At 65.3% G+C, this 25,228-nt stretch overlaps 5 protein-coding genes across 6 annotated transcripts in view; 4 read left to right on the top strand and 1 right to left on the bottom strand.

Annotated features, from left to right (window-relative positions):
* CHLRE_06g297300v5 (uncharacterized protein) overlaps positions 1 to 5,393 on the bottom strand; it is a 5,960-nt gene extending 567 nt beyond the window's left edge. Inside the window, exons 1-9 of the mRNA XM_043063529.1 lie at positions 5,139 to 5,393; positions 4,954 to 5,032; positions 4,569 to 4,651; positions 3,890 to 4,408; positions 3,271 to 3,423; positions 2,501 to 3,013; positions 1,602 to 1,748; positions 1,060 to 1,182; positions 293 to 394 (exon numbers count right to left, since the gene is read on the bottom strand). Coding sequence (XP_042924235.1) covers positions 293 to 394; positions 1,060 to 1,182; positions 1,602 to 1,748; positions 2,501 to 3,013; positions 3,271 to 3,423; positions 3,890 to 4,408; positions 4,569 to 4,651; positions 4,954 to 5,023 — 1,710 coding nt within the window. The 5' untranslated portion in view covers positions 5,024 to 5,032; positions 5,139 to 5,393. The remainder of the gene's footprint in view (positions 1 to 292; positions 395 to 1,059; positions 1,183 to 1,601; positions 1,749 to 2,500; positions 3,014 to 3,270; positions 3,424 to 3,889; positions 4,409 to 4,568; positions 4,652 to 4,953; positions 5,033 to 5,138) is intronic.
* A 100-nt stretch (positions 5,394 to 5,493) lies between these two features.
* Positions 5,494 to 6,969, top strand: CHLRE_06g297250v5 (uncharacterized protein). 2 transcript variants are annotated; one of them, XM_043063528.1, is made up of 3 exons: positions 5,494 to 5,747; positions 5,913 to 6,448; positions 6,785 to 6,969. In XM_043063528.1, exons 1-3 carry the CDS (start codon positions 5,526 to 5,528, stop codon positions 6,879 to 6,881), a joined length of 855 nt encoding a protein of 284 aa, XP_042924234.1. In that variant the 5' UTR covers positions 5,494 to 5,525; the 3' UTR covers positions 6,882 to 6,969. The 2 variants fall into 2 exon arrangements, with proteins under 2 accessions (XP_042924234.1, XP_001691314.2); XM_001691262.2 differs by lacking the exon at positions 6,785 to 6,969 and having other exon boundaries at positions 5,913 to 6,579.
* Positions 6,970 to 7,023: 54 nt separating this feature from the next.
* Positions 7,024 to 10,963, top strand: CHLRE_06g297200v5 (uncharacterized protein). The gene is made up of 6 exons (XM_001691263.2): positions 7,024 to 7,545; positions 7,759 to 7,854; positions 8,282 to 8,446; positions 8,627 to 9,307; positions 9,607 to 9,714; positions 10,090 to 10,963. The coding sequence occupies exons 1-6, from the start codon at positions 7,390 to 7,392 to the stop codon at positions 10,222 to 10,224; spliced, it is 1,341 nt and encodes a 446-aa protein (XP_001691315.2). The 5' UTR covers positions 7,024 to 7,389; the 3' UTR covers positions 10,225 to 10,963.
* A 490-nt stretch (positions 10,964 to 11,453) lies between these two features.
* Positions 11,454 to 20,179, top strand: CHLRE_06g297150v5 (uncharacterized protein). Its single transcript, XM_043063527.1, has 6 exons — positions 11,454 to 11,780; positions 11,966 to 15,758; positions 15,991 to 17,034; positions 17,325 to 18,032; positions 18,320 to 18,475; positions 18,686 to 20,179. The coding sequence occupies exons 2-6, from the start codon at positions 12,168 to 12,170 to the stop codon at positions 18,890 to 18,892; spliced, it is 5,706 nt and encodes a 1,901-aa protein (XP_042924233.1). The 5' UTR covers positions 11,454 to 11,780; positions 11,966 to 12,167; the 3' UTR covers positions 18,893 to 20,179.
* A 1,024-nt stretch (positions 20,180 to 21,203) lies between these two features.
* Positions 21,204 to 25,228, top strand: part of CHLRE_06g297082v5 (uncharacterized protein) — a 27,406-nt gene continuing 23,381 nt past the window's right edge. Inside the window, exons 1-6 of the mRNA XM_043063525.1 lie at positions 21,204 to 21,846; positions 22,240 to 22,526; positions 22,849 to 23,119; positions 23,562 to 23,712; positions 23,949 to 24,379; positions 24,718 to 24,893. Of these exons, the coding sequence (XP_042924232.1) occupies positions 21,595 to 21,846; positions 22,240 to 22,526; positions 22,849 to 23,119; positions 23,562 to 23,712; positions 23,949 to 24,379; positions 24,718 to 24,893 (1,568 nt within the window). The 5' untranslated portion in view covers positions 21,204 to 21,594. The remainder of the gene's footprint in view (positions 21,847 to 22,239; positions 22,527 to 22,848; positions 23,120 to 23,561; positions 23,713 to 23,948; positions 24,380 to 24,717; positions 24,894 to 25,228) is intronic.

Genomic DNA, 25,228 nt, shown 5'->3' with positions numbered 1-25,228 from the left:
GGGTGGTGGGTGGTGGTGGTGGTGGTGGTGGTGGTGGTGGTGTGGAGGAGGGGGAGGGATGGAGAGTAGGGAGAGGAGGGAGGTAGAGGAGGGAGGGAGAGTAGGGAGAGGGAGGGAGGGGAGGCAAGTAAATGCAGAGGGGAGGCAAGTATTTGAGTGAGAGGAGGGTCAAGCAAGGCTGCTCAAGTTACCATCCACTAGGGGCAGGCAAGTGAATGCAGAGGCGTGCTATACACCTGCCTTACCCCCTCCTTCCTCGCCCCTGCGGCCTGCGCCCCCTCCCTATCCGCACCTTCTGCTGCGCCAGCAGGAGTTTGACCTGTGCGTAGACCTTCTTGGGGTCGCACATGCCCAGGCCCCGCTGCTTGGCCTTGAGCACAGGGATGCACCACACCTGCGCCGACGATGGAAGGAGTGAGCGGGAGAGGGGGGAGCGGGGGTTGCAAAGATTGGTACAGAGAAGTGGTACAGACAGGCGTAGGAGTGCGCGTACCGATGACCGACGGCGTGGGATAGGGACAGCGGGAGCGGGGGGGAGGGGGGTCGCCAAGGGCGGAGTGTGAGGACGGGTCATAGGTGCGCAAGGGTGCGCAACAGCCCGGCCGCAAGCCCCTCGGCACCAGTTGTAAACGACAAAAGGGATTGCGATGTGCAAAGTAAGAAACAGTGCGCGCGCCTCCTTCCACGCCCACCGCCCACCGCTACATCGACTCCTCGCCTCACCCCACCACTCAAACTGACTGCACCCCCACCCCCACCCCCACTACTATGCTACTGTACCTGGCTACGCCTTCACTTCTTAAATAATCATGAATGTAGCCCCAACCCCAACCCCATCCCCCACCTCCACCTCCACCTCCACCTCCACCTCCACCTCCACCTCCAACCCACCCCACCTCCCACCCCCCACACACCCCCGCCCCACCAGCAGCCCCCCTCCCCCGGCGCCACTTCCTTGACCTTCCATGAATGCAACCCCTCCCCACCCCCTCGTTGGTTTTGGTTTGGTTTGGGCTGGTATTTACAACCCCCCCCCCCTCCAGCGCCCCCCTGCCTCACCTTGACCACCGCCCAGCCGCTCTGCGTCCTGTCGGTGCGCACCCGGAACAGCCAGGAGGGCGAGCCGCCGGGCTCGTGCGCGAAATAGGAGCCCAGCAGCACACTGCCGCTGGCCATCATCTCCTGCGAAGGGCGGGTTTGCATGCGTGAGTATTTAAGAAGAAGCGATTAATGGAGAAGCGAAGGGGGCGGGTAGCCATTCATGCAAACGCTTTATGTGGAACATGGAACTGCCGACGTCCAGAGGCACGGGGAGGAGGAGGGGAGGGAAGCCGTCCATGGAGGCGTTCACGTCATTAGCGCAATGCGATCAGCTCCTGTGCTTCGGGTGGCTCTCTCGCTTCTCTCCAGCCATACACCAGTTACGTGGATTGGGGAGCGAACAATTGACGCGCCGATGCCCGAACGGGGAGCCAAGGGGGCAGCTGCGTGTGTGACACACCGACATCGCCCCCCCCCATATCCAATGAAACCCCCCTCCCACACACACACACACAACCGCCCCTACCAGCCTCCCCCCCTACCAGCCTCCCCCCGCCTACCAGTGTGTGGTCGCAGCCGCGGCACACGGTGCAGTTGGGCAGGTGCTGCTTGGCTTGGAAGATGCGGCGGCCGGGCGCGATGTCGGAGATGTTGTACACGCGGCCGCCGATGTGGTAGTCGGGGCCCGACTCGGTGGTGTCCAGCGCCTAAGAGGAGGGGGGGCAGGGGGCAGAGGGTGCGGGTTGCATTCGTGTTTAGCTTAGGAAGTGGTAGATGGTAGACCATCTTTGGGGGGGGGTACATTCATGATTAGTTAAGGGAGTGGTAGACGGTAGACCATCTTGGGGAACATCAAGCGTTCCCGACGATGTCGACCAGCTTCCGGGGGGGGATGCAAGGGTGTTTGGAAAAGCGGTACAGGATGCACTGAAGACTGCAGACGAAGTCGTTACCACATGAGCGGCCGTCTGGGCGGCCGCGCTCCAGCTCGTTGGGGGGGGTTACATTCATTCAGGAGGAGGGGGGATTACAGTCATGCGAGCGGTGTGTGTCAGGGAGTGAAGTGCTGACGTCCAGGGGTACTTTCATGATAAGTCTAGAAGAGGTGAGGTTGTAGCCAGGCGCATTGGTGCAGCAGGCGCAGGTGGGAGGGGGATCCAGGCATGGCTAGTTGCAAGAAGGCGGTGTTACAACGAGCGGTGCAGGCGTTGCAGAGACTTCATACGGAACCGGGTCAGCATGGGAGGGAGGGTGGGGAGAGGTAGGTAGGGAGGGACGCGGGGATGCAGGTAGCGGGCGTGCGGGGACGGAGGCAGGGGTCTGGTGGTGGTGGGGGGTTTAGCCGTCCATGCAAGACGGAATCACTGAATGCATGCATGCACGCACGCAACGGGGATGGGGGCTGTTTCCATTCCACGGCACACGCACGCCGCCCGCCGCGCCTATGTGCAGCACTCACATTGTACTTCTCCTCCTCCTCCTCCTCCTCCTCTTCCTCTTCCAGCAGCCGCCTCCGCCGCTGCTCCGCCCGCTCCTCCCGCTGCTGCCGCCTCAGCCGCCGGCTGCTGCTGCTACTGCTGCTGCTGCTGCTGCTGCTGCTACTGCCTCCTCCTCCCGCTCCAATCCCGCCCCGCCGCCCCACGCCCACCAGCGCCTCCGCCGCAGCAGCGGCCGCCGCCGTCATGTCCTCCTCACTCCACTCCTGCTCCTCCCCCTCCTCGTCCCCCTCCTCATCCTCTCCCCCCAACCCCAGCAGCTCCCGCCCAAGCTCCGCCTCCACAGCCGCCGGGTCCTCCCCACTGGCCTGCAGCCGCCGCCGGTACAGCGCGCTGCTACTGCCGCTGCTGCTGCTACTGCCGCAGCCGCCGCCTGAGCAGCTGCTACTGCCGCTGCTGCTACTGCCGGCTGTGGGCCAGGGGCCCTCCAGGGGCGGAAGGCCGTAGATAAGGCCCTCTGCCTCCGCCGGGTTGGCCTGCGCGTGGTTTAGTGAAGAAGGGGCGATTGCCTGATGCGACTGCAAGTCAGGGGCTTAACCGTAATCACCATGCGCTCAAACCCCCACCCAGTCTAGGCGACGCCGTCCTCCCTGGCGTCTTCCCCACCAGCCACCGGTGGCGCTTGTTGCGTGTGCTTGTTGTCCACCACACGCCCCTCGCCGCCTCCCGCGGCGCCTGGCTTCCCCCTCCTGGCCTCCTCCTCCCCACACGTCCCCCCCCCTCGCCGCCTCACCCGGTATGCCTCGCTAGCGAGCTCCTCCTCGCTCAGCAGCCCGCGGCGCCGGTGCTGCTGCTGCCGCCGCCTGTGCTGTGACGTGTCTAGGTTCATTGCGGTGGTGGGCACACACATCTTGCAGTAGAAGCACTCGTCCACGTGGGGCAGGCCCTGAGAGCGGGAGGGCAGGCAGCGGCGGGGGTGGCAGCGGGTGGCAGGGGGTGAAGGGTTGCGTAGGGAGAGTGCGAGAGGGGCAAAAGCAGGGGGAGGGCAGCGAGGGGGCAGTGAACTGCGGCACTGCGCTGGCGGGCCGTTGCGTGCGTGCCTGCTGTTTTGTAGGGCTCCTGCCGGCAGTGCCAGTACTGTGTGGACCCACCACTCCGCCCCCGCCACTTTGCTTCGCCACCGTCGTCATATAACCGGAGCGCCACGGCCACCCAACCATTCCTGCACCCACCCAAACCCCTTCCCCGAACCACGCCGCGCCCTCTGTTCACGCACACACACACACACACACACACACACACACACACACACACACACACACACACACACACACACACATCACACACCGACGCAACGCATGGCATGCATGTTTTGCGTTTCCCACTCCTTGTTCTCTCTAACACACACGCACCTGCAGTCGGCGGATGTCGTCCTGTGTCCGCGGCAGCTGGAAGTCGGACCAGTCCTCCACGCCGTCGCCGTGCATGTCGGTGGCGGTCTTGGAGATCTCCGTGGAGATCAGGTTTGACACGTCGTACTCGTGCCACGCTGCCTGCTCCACCCGCGCAGCCCCCGCCCCTGTCGCTGTCCCCGCCCCGGCCCCGGTCGTGGTCGTGGTGGTGGAGCCGCCTGCCCCCGCCGCGGCCTGTTGCTGCTGGGTTGCGTCCTGGGCGGCCGCTGGTGAAGGCGGCGGCGGCGAGGGAGGCGGCGGTGAGGGAGGTGGCGGTGAGGGAGGTGGCGGTGAGGGAGGCGGCGGGTTCGGCGAAGGCGGCGGCGGCGGTGAGGACGCCGCAATTACGGCCTGCTCCGCCGCCTGCTGCCCTGCCGTGCCCTGCCCAGTGGCCTGTGCGCCGCCGCCGCCACCACCACCGCTAGCGCCGGCTGACCCCGCTGCAGCGGTGGCGTTGGCCTCCACCTCTTGTAGGTGCGCCTGGAGCGGAGGGAAGTCCACGAGCACCATGGCGTGACGCCGCATCAAAGCATCCTTCTCGTCAGTTTATAACATTGCGCCGGTGTGCTCCTCCACGCGTGCCAAACCCCATCAGCCGCCAGCGCGCTCCAGCCGCAACCCGCTGCGCCCCAGAACTCACCCTTGCCATGGCATGCGCATCCAACGTGAGGCCGCTTAACCGCAACCGGATTCTGCAAAGGTTGTAGTGGCTAAACGGATTGCCTGTGTGGTTAATTCAATGTAGCACCGGCAGCGGCATTTGTATTACCAGCCCGCTTGTCAGCAGCGTGTGTCGGAGTGCCTCTGCATTATGGAGCAACAGTTCCAGCCCTGCCGCCTACTGGTCCGCCTGCTGCTGCAACCCTTGCTGCCGCAGGCCAGGACATGATTCGAGACTTGATGCGGTTGCCTTTTGAGCCTTTGTAGCGCCGTTCCGCACTCCCACGAGTGCCGAGAGCGGGCTGCCGCCGGCTGCGCCGGTTCGCAGCAGGGCGGCTGTTGCCGCACGCGCACTCAGGCCGCACCTGAAAACCCTGACCGGTCAGATCCCGGCCTTGCGAGAATGATCTTGCATTGTTCCACGCTGCTGTGCATGACCATAAACTGCCACAAGCAAGAACGGGCGCAGCAAAGTCACGGCCATTTCGCCACAGAGCAGCGATAGCTCCCACACCATAATGCAAATGTTCCAATCTTTCTCTCAGCTTACAGTTGGAAGCAGCGCGCAAAGAATCGCCAGGCCCAGGAAGACGGAGTAGCGCTTTAAGCGGCTCCCCGGGCCGTGATGCACGGTGCGATGGCTACGGTCTCTCATAATGAATACTTAGAAATTACTTCGCATATATGGATAGACTTAAGAGTTATGGGGCACGCGAGCGCAGACCCCCGCCAAATTCGATCATGCTGATGGAGTGTTATTTGTATAAGCAGTAGTCAAATACACAGGAAGCAACACCGGAAAATGCACCGGATAAATGCCGATTTATCTGAGCGCATGGGGCAACGCTTCTACGGTTGCTTTCTTGCGCAAACTGAAGGCTATTCTACAGTAAAACAGCGTGCTTATTTCAATTCGAAGCCGCAAGAAGCTCCAACCATGACTTCTTCCTCTGCTGTTCTCCGTGGCCTGCGTTCCGCGAATTTGTCGCTACGCCCTGGCGAGGGCCAGACCGTTAATGTGAAGCTTCTCGGCCGCATCGTGGAGGCTGTGGACTATGAGCCGGAGGTCGTCGGGCTGTGCCCTCCAGAACGGGACAAGCAACGTGAGGCCGTTCACCTGATCGTCGTGTTCGAGGATGACCCCGAGACCTGCTACACGGTGAGCCAGCTGAGAACGCGAGGGAGCAAATGCGGTCGCCAGATTGTTGCTTTGGTCGAGGATTCATGAAGCGTCCATGATGAACTCAGGACTATTCGAGTCTTAACAGAGACTTAACACCGAGGACCGGTTTAACGTGCCCTGCTCGCGCTGCTCAACGTGCAGGTCATGGTGTACCAGGTGCAGCATTTTGCGGACCGCGAAGACTTGAAACGTGGCAACTACATCCTGCTTGTGCGCCCGTTTGCGCTACTAGCAGCAGAGAAGGTCATGTCGTGGAAGCCAGCGGGCACGTCCGACACCTGCCTCGGTGTGGACTGCTGCCTCGATCGTCCTCGCGTTCTGTCACCGGGCGCCGCTGCCGAGGAGTTCCCGCACCAGCTGATTGATGACACGCGCCTCGTCATCAACAGCACGCCCCTGCCCCAGATGCAGCCCAAGGCGGGATACACGGGGGTCATGTGGGTGGAGACGGTGGAGGAGTCGAGGGTGTGGGACGGGAGCGCGGTCGTCACGGTGGTAACGGGAGTTGATGGCACCTCCAGCGCCCAGCTGCTCATCATGCCCAGCTACGACAGCACCTATGAGGTCAAAATTAAGCCGCATATGCCGCTGTTTATCTACTGCGCGATGTGCACCGCAACACCCTATGGGGCATCGGGCTTCCGCCTGCAGCTGCGACCGGGCCCCTGCGCCTCATGGTATCAATCCCATATGTTCAATCGTGCTTGTAGCTGTACAGCCAACAGCGCTCCCAACGGGCAACGTTCTAGCCACCAACACTGCTGCTGGTAACTGCTTGCCGGCCACATGCCTGGAACCACCTCAGAACGCATGTCCGGAACGCCAACCGCTGCTGCACCTCCGGGACTCATACTCGCCCCGCGTTGAATTTCCGCAGTGATCCGCTGCACATCCGCGGCGCTGGGACCGCCCGCCCCTGCGGCACCCGGCACCGCGGTGCCCGCCGAGAATCCCACCGCCTGCATAGCCGCAGCGCCTACATTTTCCAGCGCGTTTCGCATTGCTGCACGCAGGCCAACCCGCCCCGGGCTGTCCGGCGCTCCTGCCGCCGACGCATCCATGCGTCCGCCTGTGAACTGCCCACAACTCTCCGACGACCTATGCTACTGAATTACGCATACGTTTGCTAATTACATGCGACAAATGCGACGGGACATTAGAGACATTAGACGGGCGTGCTTGCATGGATAATTCGGCAATTTCCCGGAAATTGCCCATTTTCCAGCGGCGACCGAGTGACATATACTAAAGCCCAGAAGCAGCTCGGCAAATGGGAGGCCGAAAATGCGAGCTAACTTGGGTTTTTGCTCGCAATTGTCGAGCACATCAAGGCCGTCTGTTGTGAACAGCGCATTCTCCACTATAAACACATCATACTGCATTTACTTACGAATACACATAAAATATCACAGCGTGCTCACAAAAGGACTTCCTGTCACCGCAGCACCTTAGTTGGCTTCACTCGCAAAGCGGCTACGTAAGGCCAAACCCAAGACCACGCTATCAAGCATCATAATTATTCGCAACTCAAGGGTCATTCGCGACACTGCTGACGACGATATAATTTGGGGAGAGCCGTGAGCGCGCTGGTTCGCGTGAGCGTGTTAGCCCCAGCAAAATGCCTTTATATTTTGAGGAGGTAGCTCCTGACCCAAAGGCCAAAAAGGAGAGGGATGCCAAACAGCAGCGGCCGGCCATCCTCGTGGAGCGGAAAGGCCCTCCACCAGCGCCCATGCACCTGGAGAGCCAAGTTATACCCACGTTGATTCGGAAGGTTGGTGGCGGACATCCAGGCTTGGCGGGGCACAATCCAGCAGCGGCTGGATGCGAGGGGGAGGAGAGTGCAGGGACGGGGGGTGTCAGGTGCGCACGCTCACAAAAGCACTTCCGAGCTCCCTCAACGTTGGCGGTAGCCTGCATGCTCAGTTGCCCCAACACGGATTTGCAGCATGGCAATGAAGCCGCTTTGTTGCCCCTACATTCGCAGGTTGGCGACTGGAAGACGGGGCGTATCAGCCAGGCCATGTGTGAAGCTTACCTCGACCGCCACACGCTAGTGTTCGACCGGGAACTGCTGACCAAGGTGCGGTCGCGTGGAGCCCGGGTATTGGGGCTAGCGCTGCTAGGCTAGGAGCTAGCTAGAGGCTTCAGCTGCACTGATATGCCTTAGCTGTGGCTTTGGCTGTGGCTGAACATGCAAGCTCTGCAGCTTGGGAGCGGGCAAGTACAGGCAGCCAGAACAACCAGCGCAGGGCTGCCGTCGAACGCCGAGTGGCCGCATCCGGCAGCATCAGTTTCAGGCGGCAGCGGGTCCCGTGCCAGCACCTGCGTCCGACGGGCGTGGCTGCCGCATCCTGAAGCCCGCTTGTGGGCGCGCCCAGCGCGCTGGAAGCAACGCCCCTCGCACAACAATCTCACGCACTTACAGCAGCATGCACAAGCCCGAGCTCACATCCATCTTCCTTCATTACACCATAACCCACCACACACACACACACACACACACACAGTTGTTCAAGGAAGCTGACTACCAGAAGGAGGGCAGCCTGGACACGCGCGCGCTCACCATCGCCATTGCCGGCCGCTTCCCCAAGCGCGAGCACACGCCCGAGTGGCGGCTGCTGACGGCGCTGCTGCTGGGGCTGCCGGAGCTGGTGCTCACGACGGACGCGGAGGTGGGCGGCGACACGGGGCGGGGGGAGAGTCGGAGAGGCGGGCTGGGGCAGGGAACGTGTGTGCCGGCCCCCGGCAGGGCCCCTGGGCAGGTTGCTTTTGCTTTCTTGCGTTATCCTGCTCTCACCAACATTCCGCTCGCCCCATCCCACGCCCACATCCTGACCACCGCCACCGCGTAGGTGACCACGCTCCGGACGACGCACGAGCGGCCGGTGGGCGGAGGCACCTACAACAGCGGCAACTTCTGGGACAGCCCGCCGCCGCCGCTGCCGCCTGTGCGGCGACGCACCGGCAGCGGCCGCAGCACCGTGGGCAAGGTGACCGCACACGAGCCGTCGCCAGAGTGGCTGGACACGCTAAACCGCACCGCCGCCGCCGCCTCCATGTCGGCCGGCGGCTCGCCCTCCGCCTCTATGGCCGGCTCCTTCGCGGGCGCCGCCAGCCTCAACGCCTCCATGCTGCGGACCGGCAGCGTGGGCGCCATGGATCCGGGCGGTGCCGGCGTTGTGGGCACCACCGGCGGCCTGAAGCAGACAACCCAGATCGCCGACGAGGCTCGGCTCAACGCGGCGCTGATGGGCGGCGCCGCCTCCACCTTCGCCACGCAACGCGAGTTCGCGGACTGGTCGCGCGGGTTAGAGGTGATGCCGCGCCTGGCGGCGGACACGGCAGGGCCGGGGCCGGGGTCAGAGTTTGGCGGCGGCGTGCGCACCGCCACACACTTGGGCTCGCCCAAGGCGCCGGTGCGGGTGTGGGCGGCGCCGCTGCCACCGTCGGCGATCAGTCTGCCGTCGTCGGCGCTGCGGACGTTGCGCGAGACGGTGCGCAGCACGGCCAGCACCAAACCCGACTTCGTCAAGGTGCGTGCGGGCCGGACACGCGGGCCGTATGGGGGGGGGGGTAGGCCGCCCGGTGGCGGGAGCCGTATGGGCGTGGGAGCCGTATGGGCGTGAGAGCCGTACGGGCGCGGGGGCCGCGGGGCTTTCAAGTGTTGGGCGAAGCCTTGCAGACATGCATGGGTGCAGGACGCGTGACAGAAGGTGCCGGCTAGTCGCCATGCGCGCGCCGGCGCTGCCACCCCTACTCCAATACCACCCCTGCTCTACTTTTCCTTACCTCTCTCGCCCTACCCTGCGTCCCCCCACCCCCCCACCCCCAGGGCGTGAAGCCTCTGGACTCCCACGAGCTGGACCTGAAGAAGACGCTGGGCGAGCCGCTGGACGTGGGCATGAGCCTGGCGCGCGTGGAGCCGGTGCGGGACACCAAGGTAGGAGGTAGCAGGGCAGGGCACGGCAGGGCACGGCAGGGCAGGGCAGGGCAGGGCAGACAGAGCACGGCAGCAGGACAACGCATTAGTGTGGGGGCAGCAGGGTGTGTTACGGGCAGCATGGCAGGCACCGGGCGGGCAGCAGGGCAGAAAATGCTAATGAGGAGGGGCTGCGGATAGCGGCACAAGGACATACGGTAGGTCGATGGCGGGGGCCTGGGTGTTGTACGGCGGCGGCGCGGCTCCAGGATGCCGCCGGGCCGCGACTGTGATGCCGCCCGGGCTTTGCACTCATGTCACCATTACACTGGTAGGTGCCCGCCTGCTGACACTCGGCGCGCTCCCCGACCTGCTCTGTGCCCCCTCCCTCCCCAGGTCCTCCCCAACGCCGACTATGTGACGTGGGGCGACTACGCTGCCAACTGCCGCACGGGGCCCACGGGCTGGTACAGCAAACACCCCACCGCGCAGGCGCAGGACACGGGGGAGCACAAGTACCCCTGGTGCTGAGGGGGTGCTGGACGGCTGGCGCAGCAGCGCGCTGGCAGCCTGTGGCGTGCGTGTGCGTGCGTCTGTGTGTGGTGTGGTAAGCTGTGGTGTGGTGTGGTGAATTGTGTGGTGCTTGACTGCTGGCGCGGCAGAATGGCGGTGCGTGTGCAGGGGGCGGGGGGTAATGGCGTGGCGCGGGGCTATGTGGCCTATGGGCCAGCAGGTGGCAAGAGCAGTGGGGCATGGTGGAGCTAGCGGCTGGACCTACGCAAATAACGCAATGTGCTGCGGGCGCAGCTTGGGTGGAGTAGCAGTTCTTGATGGCGACGACACGGGTGCGCACTGGGTGCCGTTCCGGCGTCGGTGCCGGCACAAGGTGGACACCGGAGGCGGCTGGCGGCAGGTCAAGAATCGTAGGGGTACAGTTGCGTGGCAGGGCCAGTGTCTGGCTGAGTGCTCGTGTTGAGTTGCTTAGCCAATCCCTGGTCGCAGTGCGTTAGCAGTGCGTGCTGACGCGGTAGCATGTCTGAGCATGTGCACATTGCAGTTAAAAGGGCCAACTGGAAACACCAGTTCCTTCTAGCCAGATGCCCGGAGTAAGCCCCCTTCCGCTCCTCTCCTGGAGAACAGCCTGGAAGATGCAACCGCTGCACGCGGGAGCCACGGCGTCACGACATTCACTAGCGTTACTGCGGGATTGAGGCAATCCCGGCAAGCAGGAGATGGGACTTGAACTCGGAGGTTGTAAATCTCCTGCACATTGACGGGTGCACTGAGTCCCTGACGGGCACACTGACGGCAAGGCCAGGGTCTCAGGGAAGGTGGGGCGGCGCTGCGCGCACCGGCGCCGCAGGGCCCCGTTGCAGCACCCTCGAGCCGGCAAACACTGCTGGGGTGTCGAGGAGTAGGCGAAGGTGGACACGAGTGACTTACCGAAGGAGTACGCGGCGGCGAAGGTATGAACGCGCGCAGCACAGCCCGGCAGGAACTCGCGGGGGAGGGGGGGGGGGAGGGAGCTCCCTCGCCAGAGTAGACAAAGGAGGGGAAACGTGGCGGTGGCTTGTTGGGCAAACGCGCAGCTGCAAAACTCTTCCAGTAAATATAACGAACGTTTTTGGTTGCAGCAGCATCATGTGACCGGCCTACCCGGCCGTAACGCGCTCGAATGTATGGGGTCGATTCGATTTTCTCTCGTGCGGCTCCGCGCTTGGACTCACAGCAGCCTGTGCATGCATGCAAATAAGTCTTTAAGCAATACCACACCGCATAATCGCTGCCAGGTCAAGTGCTCTCTCAGCGACAAGGGCTGGACTGCTTCGTTCTTCATCGTTCTTTGCAACTAGGAGGTCATTCCTGACCGTGATGGGCTCCCAAGAACTTTTATGTCCACCTTTTACGTGCAGCGGGGCCCCGGCGGGAGGTTGAGAGCCCGGAGCCGCGCGGGGAGGCCAAGCGGTTCTGTGTTTTCCGGGCGCATTTTCCGAGCCCTTTTCGGCAGCGAGTTCCGACCCGAGTGTCGTTGATAGTAATACACCAACAAGTAACAGCCGTCGGAGGGCGTTGAGGCCGCTGAACGAGTGAGACGCAGGGGCATGATTTCAGGAGGGACGGTTCACTCTGCCCGCGCTTTGCCTTCCAGCGCGGCCCTCTTCATGAAAAGACTCATTTCATGGGTTCCCACCACTGTTGCGCAAATCCCTGTTACGTTCGGGGCCATAAAGCTAAATCTTATGGTCGCTTTCCTCTCCCTCCGCCAATGCAGGAAGTGGGTTATCAAACAACAAAACGTTTCTTGGTTAAGCCCCCAGGAGACTGGTACCCGGCGCGAAGCAAGGTTGGGCTTCCACGGCACCTGGACGCTTCAGTGCACCAGCCCCGCCCCTGCCAACAGCACGCGCGCCCCGCCCGCTCCGCAACCGTGCCTATAGCCATACACCCAGCTCCAAGCGCATACAAGTTTGACAATGCTCGAGCAGCGCAGCGCCGGCGCCGGTATACCCGACATGGCGGGCGTGCATGCACCCCCTCCAGCTGAAGCTGGCGAGCTCCTGTATGCCTCAAGGCTCAAGACAGGGCCGGCGGGTAACGCGGCTGCGTTTGCCACGTCAGTACAACCACCCATGCATGGGACGGCAGCGGACAAGAGCGCGCCTGCACTGCTGACCGCACAGCGGGGCGGCAATGGGACTCATGCAGGGCATGGGACGGCGCAGCCGCAGCAGCTTGTTGTTGACGCCGGCAGTGGCGGCTACGGCGGCGGCGAGGTTGACGCGCCACCGGCCGGCATCCGCACAGCCGCGGCGGTGGCTGCGATGGCAGCGGTCGCGCCAGCGGCAAGCGACGCTGCCGGCTTGGTGCAACAGCAGCGCCAGCAGCAGCCCTCGGAGACTGGAGCCGTCGCCTTCACTTCACCCACAGTGACCCTTGCTGGGGTGGGGCTTAGTCATGGCGTGGCGGCTGGGCTGCCACGGCTGCCAGCAGCTGGCGACACACAGCTAGCGTGCGCCGCAAGCGCCGACACTTCAACGGCACTGCCCGGACTCCAATGGCTTCGACCAGGCTGTTCGGAAGGGGCTGGGCACGGGGCGCCGCTGCCGCTGGTGGAGTCGGAGGTGACAGAAACCGCGGCGGCGCCTGGAGCGGCAGCGGCAGCAGCAGCGGCGGCTGGGGATGCAGAGACGGAAGATGAGGCGGAGACGGAGGACGCGGATGCTGCTGCTGCTGCTATTACTCATGGGGCTGTACAGGTGGCGGGCGCTGGCCAGGTGGCGGCAGCGCGTGCCACTATGCAGGACGTTGCGGAGGAGCAGGAGGCGGCGGCGGCGGCACATGCGCCAGACCCGCGCGTGGTTGCGGCGGCACACGCGGCTCTGCCGGTGCCGTTCCGGGCGGATGGGCCGGGGCTAGGGTTCGCATTCGACGACGGGCCGCGCTTGCCTGGGCCTGGGGCAGCGGGGGCAGCCAGCGGCACTGGTGTTGGTGGTGGTGTTGGTGGTGTTGGTGGTGATGGCGACCGCAGGCTACACGAGGCGGGCGCACAGGCGGCAGCTATGGATGCAGCAGGGGACACCGCCCGACCACCGCTGCACCCGCTGCAGTCGGAGCCGCGTGGGACTGCCGCGCCGGCGCCAGCAGAGGCAGCCCCGGGCGCCAGAGCCCAATCACCACAACCACCACAACCGCCACAACCGCCGCAAGCGCCACAACCACCGCAACCACCGCAACCGCCTCGCGCCCAGCCGGACGACGCGGACGACGCCGAGGCAGTGGAGCTGCTGTTGTGCATGCGGCAGACCAGCGCCGCACAGCCCATGGACCTCGGAGACCTCGACGGGGCGGTGGCGGCCCCGGCGGCGGGGGCGGCGAGGCCGATGACCGACGCCGGTGCCGGTCCGGGCTCCCCACACGACGTAGACACGCTCGGGTTCGGTGGCGGCGGCAGGGGAGGTGGAGATGCCGAAGGCGCCGCGACCAGCAGCGCGGGCGGCTCTGGCAGTGCCGGCGGCGGCGGCGGGGCTGGCCGAGGGGGGCGGGGCCGGGGCCGCGGGCGGGGCCGGGGCCGGGGGCGCTGGGGCCGCGGCGGCGGCGGGCGCGGCGGGCGCGGCGCGGGTACGCCTTCCGCCCGAACCTCCGGCGCCGGGACCTCCACGCCGCAGTCCCACGAAGCGGGGTACCGCGGGCTACCGCGGCCACATGGCAGCACGGGCGGTGACCCCCACGACCGCGACAACGACCGGGGCCCGGACGCTGAGGACGCCGCTGACGACGACGACAATGACCATGAAAATGACCTGGCTGTGAACCCACTTGAGCCGCTGGGCCGCGGCCACCAGCTCCGTCGCCTGCGACCGCGACTCGACGCCGCCATCGGCCTGGCGGCGCCGCCGCACGCGCTGCTCCCGCACCTGTCGGTGCCGCAACATATGGCGGCGGCGACGGCGGGCTTTGCTCCGTCTGGGCCTGGGCACCTGCACCCGGCCCTGAGCGCGCCGATGCCGCTGTCCGCGCTTGCAACGGGCTTGAGCGGCGGCAGCGGCAGCGGCCGGCCCGCCATCGCCGCGGCTGCATGCAGCACCGGCAGCGGCGTTGGCGGCGGCAGCGGCAACGCCACAGGCAGCCACGTCAACCGCGCGCGGCTGCTTCAGATCCTCAACCTTGCAACCAAGCAGCAGCAGCAACAACAGCAGCAGCAACAGCTGCAGGCGGGGGCGGCGGCCGGGCGCGGCACCATGACTCCGGCGCGCTATCGCGAGTCGTTGCAGCGGCTGCAGTCGCGGCGGCACCAGCTGCTTGCGCAGCAGCAGGAGATCACGAGGCAGCTTCTGGCGATCGAGGAGGAGGAGGCGGCGCTGAAAGCCGGGATGGAGGAGGCGGCGATGGCGGAGCTGGGCGCAGCGGGCGCTGGGCTTGGGCTCCTGGGCGGGGGCTTGGGCTTGGGCTTGGGCATGGGCGTGGCAGGCGGCCGCCCCGGGCTTGGCGTGGATGAGGATGGGGAGGGAGGCGGCGGCAGCGGCGAGGCGGCGGAGCCGGCGGAGGGCGAGGAGGAGCAGTTGGGGCGGGGCGGCGCGGGCGTGGGCGCGGGCGTGCTGCCGTCCTGGGCGGCGGCGGCGGCGGCGCAGCTGCATCTGCACGCGGCGCTGGGCACACCGCAGCGCTCGGCTGCACCGCAGAGGCCGCCGGCAGCAGCAACGGCACTGGCCCCGCACTCCCAGCCCAAGCCGCAGTCTCAGGCTAGGCCGCAATCGCAGCCTCGGCCGCAGCACCGGCCGCAACAAGCGGCTCGGCAGCAGGCGGCTGAACCGCCCCTTGCGTCGGTCCCGGCTGGGCCGCTTGCGCCGCGGCAACAGCAGCAGCCACCTGCGGACCTGGTGCCGCCGGGGCTCGCCGCCTGGCCCAACAGCCGCCTGCTCGTCGCCGACGGTGGCGTTGCGGAGGACTGTGGTGCGCAGACCGCCGCAGGCATGGACACCGGCACACCTGGTACGGAGGTGCCGGGAGCTGCTGCGGAGGCGGAGGCGGAGGCGGAGGCGGAGATGGCGGCCGGGTTGGCGTTGCGGCAAGGTGGGGCCGCGGCGGCGCAAGCGCTGGCGGATATGAAGGCGGAGGGCCCTGCCGGGGACGCGCCTGCCGGCCCTGCTGGCCCGCTTGGTGCCGACGGGGCAGCAGCCGGCGGCGGCGGCGTGTTAAGCCTGGATGCTCACCGGGGCAGCAGCGGCAGCAGTGGCAGTGGCGCCGCGGCTGGCGCACTGCGGCCGCTGCTGCAGTCGCCTAGCCGCCTGCAGCTGGAGCTGGAGCTGGGCGGGGCATTGCGGCAGCAGGGGCAGCTTAAGCAGGAGCACGGCCAGGAGCAACCACAACAGCAGCAGCCGCACCTGCAGCAGCCGCCACCGCCGCCGCCGCCGCAGCAGCAGCAGCAGCAGCAGCAGCAGCAGCAGCAGCAGCAGCAGCAGCAGCAGCAGCATGTGCAGCAGCCGGTCTTGGAGGCGGGCGCGTCGGAGCGCAGGGTGCGGCCGCGGCTGGGGCCAGAGGGCGGGTCCGAGGCAGCGCGGCAGCAGGTATGTCGCCAGCCCCGATGTGTGTGCTTTGGTGTGTTTTGAGGTTGGGGTTAGGTCGGGGTCGGTGCGGGTAGAGGGTCCATGACGCCTTGCGACACGCCCCGCCCGTGTTTCGCAGCTTGGGTATGCATCCGTTTGCTATAGTTGTCTGTGTCTGTTCATTTTGCCCAGCTGATGATACCGTATTATAACTTGGCACTCCCTGCTATGCATGTACTGCCACGCCTTGCAGGCGCGCCCGCCCGGCCGCGGTGGCGATCTAGACCCGCCACCACCTGCCGCCGCCGGCAACGTAGAAGCACTGCTGGGGTCAGCAGCCGAGCCGCCGGCAGCGTCCCTTATTCGCCTGCAGCAGCTGCAACAGCTGCAGCAATTGGCGGCATTGCAGGCGCTACACCCGAATCAGCAGCCCGGGTTGGCTGCGGCTGCGGGTGCGGCTGCTGCTGCTGCTGCTGCTGCTGCTGCGGGTGTGGAGAGTGGAGATGCTACTGCCGAGCAGCAGCCGCAGCTGTTGGCGCAGCAAAGCCAGCTGCAGCAGCTACACCTCTTGCAGCATATTGCGGCGCAGCAGCAGCAGCAGCAGCAACAACAGCAGCAGCATCAGGCGAATAGCTTCAGGCCACAACCGCAGCTGCAGCTACAGCCTTCGCAGTCGCTACCGCTACATTCGGCTGGCGGCGGTGGCGCGGACGGCGGCGCTGCAGAGCAGATGGTCTCGCTGCTGCAGCGGCAGCTACTGCTGCAACAGCTCCAACAGCAGCAGCAGCAACAGCAGGCGGGCTTGGGTGTGTCACCCGCGCAGTACAGGAGCGAAGCTGATGCCGCAATGCTCGCGGGGCGGCGTGCGGACCTGGGCGGCGGCGGCTCACAGCCACTGCCCGCCGGCGTTGCCGCATGTGAGGGTGGCGGCGCCGCTGCAGGCGGCGGCGGGCCTGGCCTCCGCAGCCTACCTGTGGACCTGTCCCTGCTGCCGCCTCTCATGCAGCACCAGCTGCTACTCGGGCTCAGGCTCGGAAGGGCCGAGAGCGTCGGCAGCGGCGGTGGTGGGGCGGGGATGGCCGGGCCCGGCGCCGGCGTCGGCGGCGGCATGCAAGGGCTTGGGCTGCTGGGGGCGCTGGGCCCGCATGAGTTGGGCGGCGGGCTGGAGGATGGCGGGGGTGCGGGCGGCGGAGGCGTGCTTGCTGCCCTGCTGCCGCCGCGGCCGAGCATCGGCGCAGGTGCAGGCGGTGTTGGGGGCGGAGACGGCAAGAAGCTGCCGGCCAAGCGCGGACGACCGGTGAGCACTACACAGCACTAAAGCACGCACTGCTTGCATTGCACGGGAGGAAGATGTGGTGCGGGGTTTGGGTGGCAGCGCACGTGATGACAATCCATGAATCCCCCGCATCTGCGGACTTGTGCTCTGGTCCGCACCGCATCGGCCCGCACTCCGCAGACCTCACCACGCACCGCGCACAGCCGCCGCGCACTCCATTCTAGGTGCCGCTGCCGCGCCTGCTATTTGACTTACCTCACGAGTCGCGACCTAAACCTTTTTTATCCTTCCATCTTGCAAACGACCCGCAGAAAGGCTCGGCCAACAATACCTCCAGTGTCTTTGACGTCGACTACTCGCTCACGCCAGCCCAGGCGCGGCTGGCGGAGGCTGCGGCGGCCGCCGCCGCCGCTGCCGCACTCACCAGCGGCACGGGTGCGGGCGCACTCACCAACGGCACGGGTGCGGCCGGCACGGCCACGATGGTGCGAGGCGGGTCCACGGCCACGGGCATCGGGGCCTCAGGCACCGTGGAGGTCTCCGGCAAGCGCGGCGCTTTGAAGCCGCAGCCGCAGCAGCAAATGACGGTAGCGGGCCCGGCGGCGGTGGCGGCGGCAGCGCCTTCGCAGCCGGCACAGCCCCGATCACAGCCATCCCAGCCGCAGACTCAGTCGCAGCCGCAGCCGCCGCAGACGCAGCAACAACAGGTGCAAACGCCGCGGCCGCCGCAGCCGCAAACATCACAGCCGCAGTCGGGCCGCGGCCGCAAACGCTCCTCCTCGGGCCGCGGTGCTGGCGGCAGCGGCGGCAGCGGAGGCGGCGGCGGCGGCGGCAGCGGAGGCGGCGAGGACGACTCTGACGATGACGACGACGAAGACGATGATGGTTTTGATGGACCCGATGACGAGGGCGAGGGGCTGGGCGGCGGCGGGGGCGGCGGCAGCGGCGCCACGGGTCGCGGCCTGCCGGCGGACATAACGTTGGCGGACCTGCGCAAATACTTCGAGCTGCCCAACCAGGTGTGTGTGGGTGTGTGGGTGCGGGGGGGATGCGTGTGTGATATGGTAAAGAGGTTATGAATGGGCGCAGCATGCGTGCGACAAAGGCTTGAAAGACACACCCGTAACCCCGTACCTGCTTGTCTAGCAGCTGAAAGGCATTTGGGACGAGCGGCCACCGCTGTTTTCACATCTCAGTCCTGCCCCTGCTCGCCCTTGTAACCCGCCGGCTGACTCCTTCCGCACACACACGCGTTCTCGCTCACCCCGATGCCCTCGCGCCGCCGCCCCACCCCGCACCACCGCAGGAGGCTGCCAAGCGCCTGGGCGTGAGCGGCACGCACCTGAAGCGCAAGTGCCGGCAGCTGGGCGTGCTGCGCTGGCCGCAGCGCAAGCTCATGAGCCTGCGAGCGCTGGCGGCGTCCATCCAGTCGGACGCGCGGCTGAATGAGGAGAGCCGACAGGTAGGGCCCCGCAGGGCACACGGCACGGGGTGGCTGGGGCATGTGGGCTGGGCACACACGGTCCGGGCTGTTCTCCTGGACTATATCTTCCATCCTTCATGCCTCTGGTCGCTTGTTTCTTGCTGGGAGTGGTGAACAAACAATCCCGCCACCTTCTTCTTACTACCGTAGTCATGCCTGGGGCCTCCTCATTCCTCACCACCCGCGCAGGCTCTGCTGGCACAGGTGGCGCGCAACCACCAGTCCATCATGGACGACCCCAACGCCCCGCTGGCGGCCGGACTTAAGGTGACGCGCCAGGTGCAGTACAAGCAGACCTTCGACCGGCGCACCAAGGGCAGCGGGCCAGGATGCGGAGGCGGAGGCGGAGGCGGAGGAGGCGGCGGGGGAGGTGAAAGTGGAAGTGGAGGCTACTAGCGGGATGGCGCATGCTTTAGGAGAATCTGTGCGCCGTTTGGCGAAGCGGCGTGAGGGAGGGACTGGGTAACATGAAAGGTAGATGCACGAGGCGGGTCGGGCGGATGGCGGTGTTTTGCGTTGCCGCGGCTGGCGGCGCGTGTACAGGTTGAAGCCCCGGGATATGATGGGCCTGCAGACTCATGGCTGGGGCGGGTCCCGCTGCTGCCATAGCGCATGGGGGGTCACCGTGCGCGGCCCACCACAGCCGCTGGGCCAGGAAGACCAGACGGTGTCGGGCGTGCGATGGAGTGATTGTACATTGATGGTAGCCTAACCACCCACCCACCCAAATGTGCAAGGGATGACATGGGCAATCAGATGCGAGTGTGCTTCGGAATTGTGTTGGAGTGGGATTGGTGCGTGCATGGTGTGTCAGCGGCGTTGTTTGCGTAGTTTGATATTCCCGCTTGCTGAGTCTTCAAGTCGCATTTGTACATGGTAGCGCAGGGAGTAAGAAATTACACATCGCAACAAAAGTTTGTAGTTATGCCCCACGCGTACGTGGTTTGACATGGTGGGCTGCCAATCCATTCTACCCATACATGGGGAGCATCATCAGTATTCACCGTATGCTGTGAGGTGCTGCGCTGAAATTCTTCTGGGGTCGTTTGCAATACGTAGTCTGGATTTTGTGCAAAACCGGGACACATGATGGAAAGCACCGCATGCGGCTCTGCCTAGCCCGCTCGGTGTCAGTTCCTCCGCACCAGGGGCCATGCATGACGCTTTGTGTGCTTGGAATTCCACTGTATGCCATCACGACAAGCGAGGTCGGCAGTTGCGTAGTGGGCATGTGGGCATGTGGGCAGAGTCCGAGGAGGGGTCGAGGGGAGTCACGCAGCCATGACTGCGTGTGTCATGCCGGGCACACGCCAACCAGAGCAGGATGTAAACTTTGATTGTACTGTCGTGGGGCCTTCCATCCTTTGGAGCCAGCGGGTTGATGACTGGCGGCGTGGCGGCCGAGCACGTCGTGGCGGCAGGGTCTGAGTCAGCGAAACCGTGGCGGAGGGCTGGCTGACCTGGCATTTTGGCGCTGACGTGTTCTCCTTGCCGCAGAAGTAGAAACCGCCCCGTTAATTATGACGCATCGTGTCCCACCGCCCTGGCACGCATGGGCATGCACGTCCCTGCACGTCGTACCGCAATCCCTCGGCGTGCCAGTGGTTTAATTGTGGAAAGGGGTTGATGTGTACGTCAGTATGTGATGTCTCATGTCTATGGATGCGGATTACAATTGAAGGGACAGCCCGACAAGCGTGGGCACGCCGTACCCACGCCGCGAAGGGCCATCTGCGACCCAGAGAAACAACACCCGGCCCCTGGTTGGCTGCCGACCTTCATAGTGTTACGCACATGAGTCGAAGCCAAGCCATGTCTATGGGCAGGTACGAGCCGCCAGACGGCGGCTGCGGCCTAATGGAAGTAGGGCCAGGTTCTGCACTGCAGCCAAGCGCATAGAACGCACGCGCCCTGCATGCACATGCGTGTGAGGATGCCCCTGCCGTGTCCTTCCTTTCCTGTGTGGTGCCCCGAAACACTAGACTCCTGCCTTGACCATGGCCGTGACTGCGTCTCGCCCCCCCGGTAGCGTGGCCTGGCCTGCACTGCACGGTGTCGAGGCCTTTCCCTCTTGTGCCGTCCTAACACGTACAAACGTCAAGCGAGCGTCGTATTGCATTGGAATGCACTGGCATGCACTCTCCTGCGCAATTCCTATACTTCTGTGCTGTAACGTACGGTTGAGTATCTGGGCCTGCTTCAACCCGCCACGGGTTCAGAGTTGGCATAGCATGGCAAGCCGAATTGCAGATGAAATCCCCGTGCCACGCGCGGATTGCCGATCTTCTCCCGCCCCTGGGGTCCAGAGCAGGGTGTTCGTTCTCCACGTCACTGGCTCATGAATTGCGTCAGCAGGTCCCTCTTAACCAGTGCAATCTTCTCCCTTCACGCGCTCGGCAGGCCGGGTTTCTGTCACAAACTGTCGTAGTTACCATGACGCTTCCCGGCCTGAACTCTTTCAGAGGGGATACCCCCTTCTCGGCCCTTGAACGACATGCTACCGTATGCCGGTATGCAGTACCTGACCGTGCAGCTAGCGTGACAACGCATCATGGCCGGGGCGAAACCCGCCGAGCTGGCACCATACGGCGGCGGGCGAGCGCAAGGTCGCTCCCATGGTTTAGTTCCATGTGAACCCGATAGCAGTAGCCAGTGACAAAGTGAATATGTACCTTTACAGCATACTGGCTAAGGAAGCAAACCAGGTGCCATCACGCCGTCGATCGGCGCCTCAATTTTGACTGAACACTGTTCTTTCAGCCCGCGCTGTACCTTGATACCTTCAACTATAATGTGCTCAACGAGGTATACCAGAAGCTCTCCTAGTGGGCCCTTCCCACAAACTTGACTGGTGCAGAAAGGCCGAGCAGTAGCCAGGCCTCTGCGAGTATAATGCAACAACTGCTTGTTGGATTCGCCAGCAATACCTGAGTACCAGTTTTCTTCCTCCAGTATATCTGCACTTTCCCCGAAACGTAAAGCAGCGTTTTCGGTGGCATTTCTTACTTGTCTCTGTGCTTACCGTAAGATGGAGACTTGCCTGGACGCAAGTCCGAATCCTGGACGTTCACGGCTCAGCAGTCGTTGCCGCTGACGCAATGGAGCGGCCTCGAGTCGCTCGCACTCTCCTGTGCTTGGTGCTGGTCTTGTACCAGGCACAATGCCAGCTCGCGCGAGGGCACCAGTCAGCACCTGCCAGCGAGCAAAAGTTCGTGCGACCCGTTGGCGCCTTTGCTAGCGCTGCAGCCACTCACCAAGCGGCATCACGGCGTCGCGTGCTCCAGAGCGGCTCGGGTTCCGGTGACACCGCAGCGGTGTGTGAGCAGGAATGTCAGGCGGCTCAGCGTGAGGTGCGTGCGCGCGGTGTTGCGTGCGTATGCCGGCGTGTGTGCGTGTGTGTTTAGGGGGGGGGGCTGCACAGGGCGGTGCTTCGTAGGGGTGCTCCGGGTGGGTGGGTGGGCGGGTAGTTTATCCCGATCCCAAAGAGTGCCGAGACCCAGAAGCAGCCTGCACAGAGCGTGGAGGAGGTTTGGCCTTAACCTTGGGGTTGAAGCGCTGAATGCGGCAAGTGGCTCCGAACATGGCCGCCCAACAGGGAGGCGGACCAGCCTTTGTTGAAGCCGCACGCACTGCACTGGGGCAGTCCGACGTGTCCGACGGCAGTCCCTCTCTCACGCTTCAACCACCACACCATCTCCCTCCCCCTCCCCCTCCCTCTCCACACCTCCTGCCTCCCCCCCCAGGCTCTGGGCCAGCTGTACACTGCATGGGGCGGACCGGGCTGGCGCCGCCGCCAGGGCTGGCTCACCAACACCTCCATCTGCACCTGGGAGGGCGTGCTGTGCTGCTTCGGATCCGGATCCGGATCCGGAGATGGCGGCGGTGGAGTCGGTGGGGACGGGGGCGGGGGCGCCAGCGGCCCCTGCCCGGCCGGCACGCCGGAGGTGGTGTTGGGTCTCAGCCTGCCAGCCAACAACATGACGGGGCGGCTGGGGGCGGCGCCGTGGGGGCTGTTGGCCGTGTCGCTCAGGCAAGTGCTGCTTTTGGGGGGGGGCGGGCGGGCCTTGGGAGGCGCCTGGGGGCGCGGGCGCCTGGAGGGGGCGTGGTGGGGTGGGGGCTGGCGGGGGGCCTGGGGGGCCCTGGCGGTGGCGGCTGTTGGTCTGTATCGCTGTACTGAGCGACAAGGCAGGGGTAGGAGCTGTGGGCGGCAGGGGCCGGCGGCAACGTAGGCCGGCGGGGGGTCAGGCGGTGCGTGGCAGGACACACCAGGCACGCACAGGGCGTAGCCCTGCATCACATACACTGTCCTGCGCCTATTACGCGAATTAACTTGATTGTGCTCTTTTACACAGGCTGTTGGATCTGGACTCGAACGCCCTGTCCGGCCCCGTGGGCGCCCTGTCGGCCCTGTCGCAGCTGCAGTACCTCACGGCTGCAGCCAACCAGCTCACAGGCCCCCTAGCCCCGCTGCTGGCAGTAGCAGCCGCCGGCAGCAACAGCAGTGGCAGTGGCAGTAGCAGTGTGGGCGGGAGCGGGCTGCTGGGCCTGGCGGCGCTGCTACTGCCGGCCAACGGGCTGGGCGGGGGCGTGCCGCTGGAGCTGGCCACACACGCCACACTGCAGGTGTGTGGGGGGAGTGGGGAGGTAATGGAGGGGGAGAGAGGGAGGGGGACAGGGACAGGGACAGGGACAGGGACAGGGACAGGGACAGGGACAGGGACAGGGACAGGGACAGGGACAGGGACAGGGACAGGGACAGGGACAGGGACAGGGACAGGGACAGGGACAGGGACAGGAAGAGGGAGAGAAGGAGAGGGAGAGGGAGAGGGAAGAGGATATGGCAGGCCTAACAGCACGGAGACGGGGTGGCTGGTAGGTGCCGTGCAGGGCATGAGGGGCTGGAGGCAGGAGCTGCCGTGACGTGTCGCAGTGCCTCTCCCGGGCACGTGCGCTGCCCTCCCCTCAAAGCCCTCGCGACTGAAGCAACAACCTCCCGCCCTCCGCCTCCCACCGCCTTCACTTCTAAAGTAACCATGAATGTAACTCCCCAACCCCCCTCTCCTAGGTTGTGGACCTGAGCTCCAACCCGGCACTGGGTGGCGCGCTGCCCGCCTCGCTGTTCACCGGCCCCAACCAGCTGCGCAGTGTGCGGCTGGCGGGCTGCGGCCTGGCAGGCAGCTTCCCGGCACTGCCGGCGGAGGACGCGGGCGAGGCAGGTGCGTGCGCGCTCGTGTGTGTGCGCGTGCGCGTGCGTGTGTGTGTGCGTGCGTGTGTGTATGTATGTGTGTGTGTGTGTGTGTGTGCGCCGGGTAACCGCCCTCCCTATTCCTCAAGTGCAGTGATCCCGCCTCCCCTGCCCGCCGCCGCTTGGAGTTCACCTCTCCACCTCTCCATTATGCATGCACGGCTCAGCCTCCCCACCCCTCCCTTCCCCTCCCCTCCCCCCTGACAGACCACCTGTCCCTGCTGGACGTGTCGTTCAACTCGCTCACCGGCCCCCTGCCGCGCTACCTCACCGCCCGCATGCGGCTGTCCCACCTCGACGCCTCCCACAACGACCTGTCCGGGCCCCTGTGGCCCCTGCTGGCGCCCTTCGCAGCCGACATTGGCGGCGGCAGTAGCAGCAGCAGTAGCAACAGCAGTGGCAGCGGCAGTAGCAGTGGGAACAGCAGCAGTAGCTCTGGCGCAATCGCCAACGGCAGTAGCAACGCTACTAGCAGCAGTGGTGGCGGGAAGCTGGTCGCAGGCACGGCCGTCACGACTGCGGCGGCGGGTGTGGCGGCGCTGGGGCTGGGCGCGCTGTCGCTGACGCACCTGGCGCTGGCCGGCAATGCCCTCACGGGCAGCCTGCCAGCAGACATGCGGCTGGGCAACCAGATGCAGGTGGGGGCGCGCGCGCGTGTGTGTGCACGAGTGTGTGTGTGTGTGTGTGTGCGTGTGTGTGTGCGTGTGTGTGGCTACAGCGTAAAGAGCACACGGAAAACAAAGTGTGTGTCCGCCCGTGTGTACGGCAGGAGTGACCATCAGCATCAGTGTGTGTGTGTCCGACCAACCGCGTGCCCGCCCGTGTGTGTGTGTGTGTGTGTGTGTGTGTGTGTGTGTGTGTGTGTGTGTGTGTGTGTGTACCTGTGCGTGCCTGTCGCACAGCACCTACGTATCATATAACCCCCAGCATCGCTCTCACACCCCTCGTCCCCCTTCCCCTACCCCCCTGCCGCCAGGTGTTGGATGTGGGCTCCAACCTCCTCAGCGGCCGCTTCCCCGCCATCTTCAGCCGCGCGCTGGAGGCGCTGCGGGTGGGCGGCAACGCCGGGCTCACGGGCCCGCTGCCGGCGGGGGGGCTGCCTCGGCTGGCGGCGCTGGACGTGCGCGACACAGCCATGCAGGTGGGGGGGAGGCGGGGTGGTGGTGGTGGTGGTGGTGGGGAGGCGGCGGGGGTTGCAGGGATTGGTACAGAGAAGTGTAGCGAGGTAGGGGGTGGGGGTTTGTGGATACCCGCCCAAACCAAACCAAACCAAGCTGAACTAGCGGAGCACAGACAGAGGCGTTAGTTGCAAGCGATGCTACTTATGGGGGAGGCGGTGTTGGGTGGTGGAGGGGTGTTGGCGGTGGCAGGTGGTGGTGGTTGGGTGGTTGAGGAGAGGGACTTATGGGTGGGACGGTTGGGGCTCAACGCGCTGCAAGGCGAGCATACCGTGTGGCACGTGCGTAATGTGTCGTGTTTACGTCATC

This window comes from Chlamydomonas reinhardtii, chromosome 6 (genome assembly GCF_000002595.2).
Source record: "Chlamydomonas reinhardtii strain CC-503 cw92 mt+ chromosome 6, whole genome shotgun sequence".
Lineage (NCBI taxonomy): Eukaryota > Viridiplantae > Chlorophyta > Chlorophyceae > Chlamydomonadales > Chlamydomonadaceae > Chlamydomonas > Chlamydomonas reinhardtii.
Note: the sequence above shows the minus strand (reverse complement) of the source record. Positions and strands in the feature narration are given on the sequence as shown.

What these genes read in the sequence shown, in the direction of transcription:
- CHLRE_06g297200v5 (XM_001691263.2), top strand. Translation starts at nt 7,390, where the DNA reads ATGCCTTTATATTTTGAGGAGGTAGCTCCTGACCCAAAGGCCAAAAAG. An exon ending in TGCTCACGACGGACGCGGAG is followed by an intron (nt 8,447 to 8,626) that starts GTGGGCGGCGAC and finishes GCCACCGCGTAG; the next exon opens with GTGACCACGCTCCGGACGAC. An exon ending in CCAAACCCGACTTCGTCAAG is followed by an intron (nt 9,308 to 9,606) that starts GTGCGTGCGGGC and finishes CCCCACCCCCAG; the next exon opens with GGCGTGAAGCCTCTGGACTC.
- CHLRE_06g297150v5 (XM_043063527.1), top strand. Translation starts at nt 12,168, where the DNA reads ATGCTCGAGCAGCGCAGCGCCGGCGCCGGTATACCCGACATGGCGGGC. An exon ending in CGGCCAAGCGCGGACGACCG is followed by an intron (nt 17,035 to 17,324) that starts GTGAGCACTACA and finishes AACGACCCGCAG; the next exon opens with AAAGGCTCGGCCAACAATAC. An exon ending in TGAATGAGGAGAGCCGACAG is followed by an intron (nt 18,476 to 18,685) that starts GTAGGGCCCCGC and finishes CCACCCGCGCAG; the next exon opens with GCTCTGCTGGCACAGGTGGC.
- CHLRE_06g297250v5 (XM_043063528.1), top strand. Translation starts at nt 5,526, where the DNA reads ATGACTTCTTCCTCTGCTGTTCTCCGTGGCCTGCGTTCCGCGAATTTG. An exon ending in ACCCCGAGACCTGCTACACG is followed by an intron (nt 5,748 to 5,912) that starts GTGAGCCAGCTG and finishes CTCAACGTGCAG; the next exon opens with GTCATGGTGTACCAGGTGCA. An exon ending in CCGGGCCCCTGCGCCTCATG is followed by an intron (nt 6,449 to 6,784) that starts GTATCAATCCCA and finishes TGCTGCACGCAG; the next exon opens with GCCAACCCGCCCCGGGCTGT.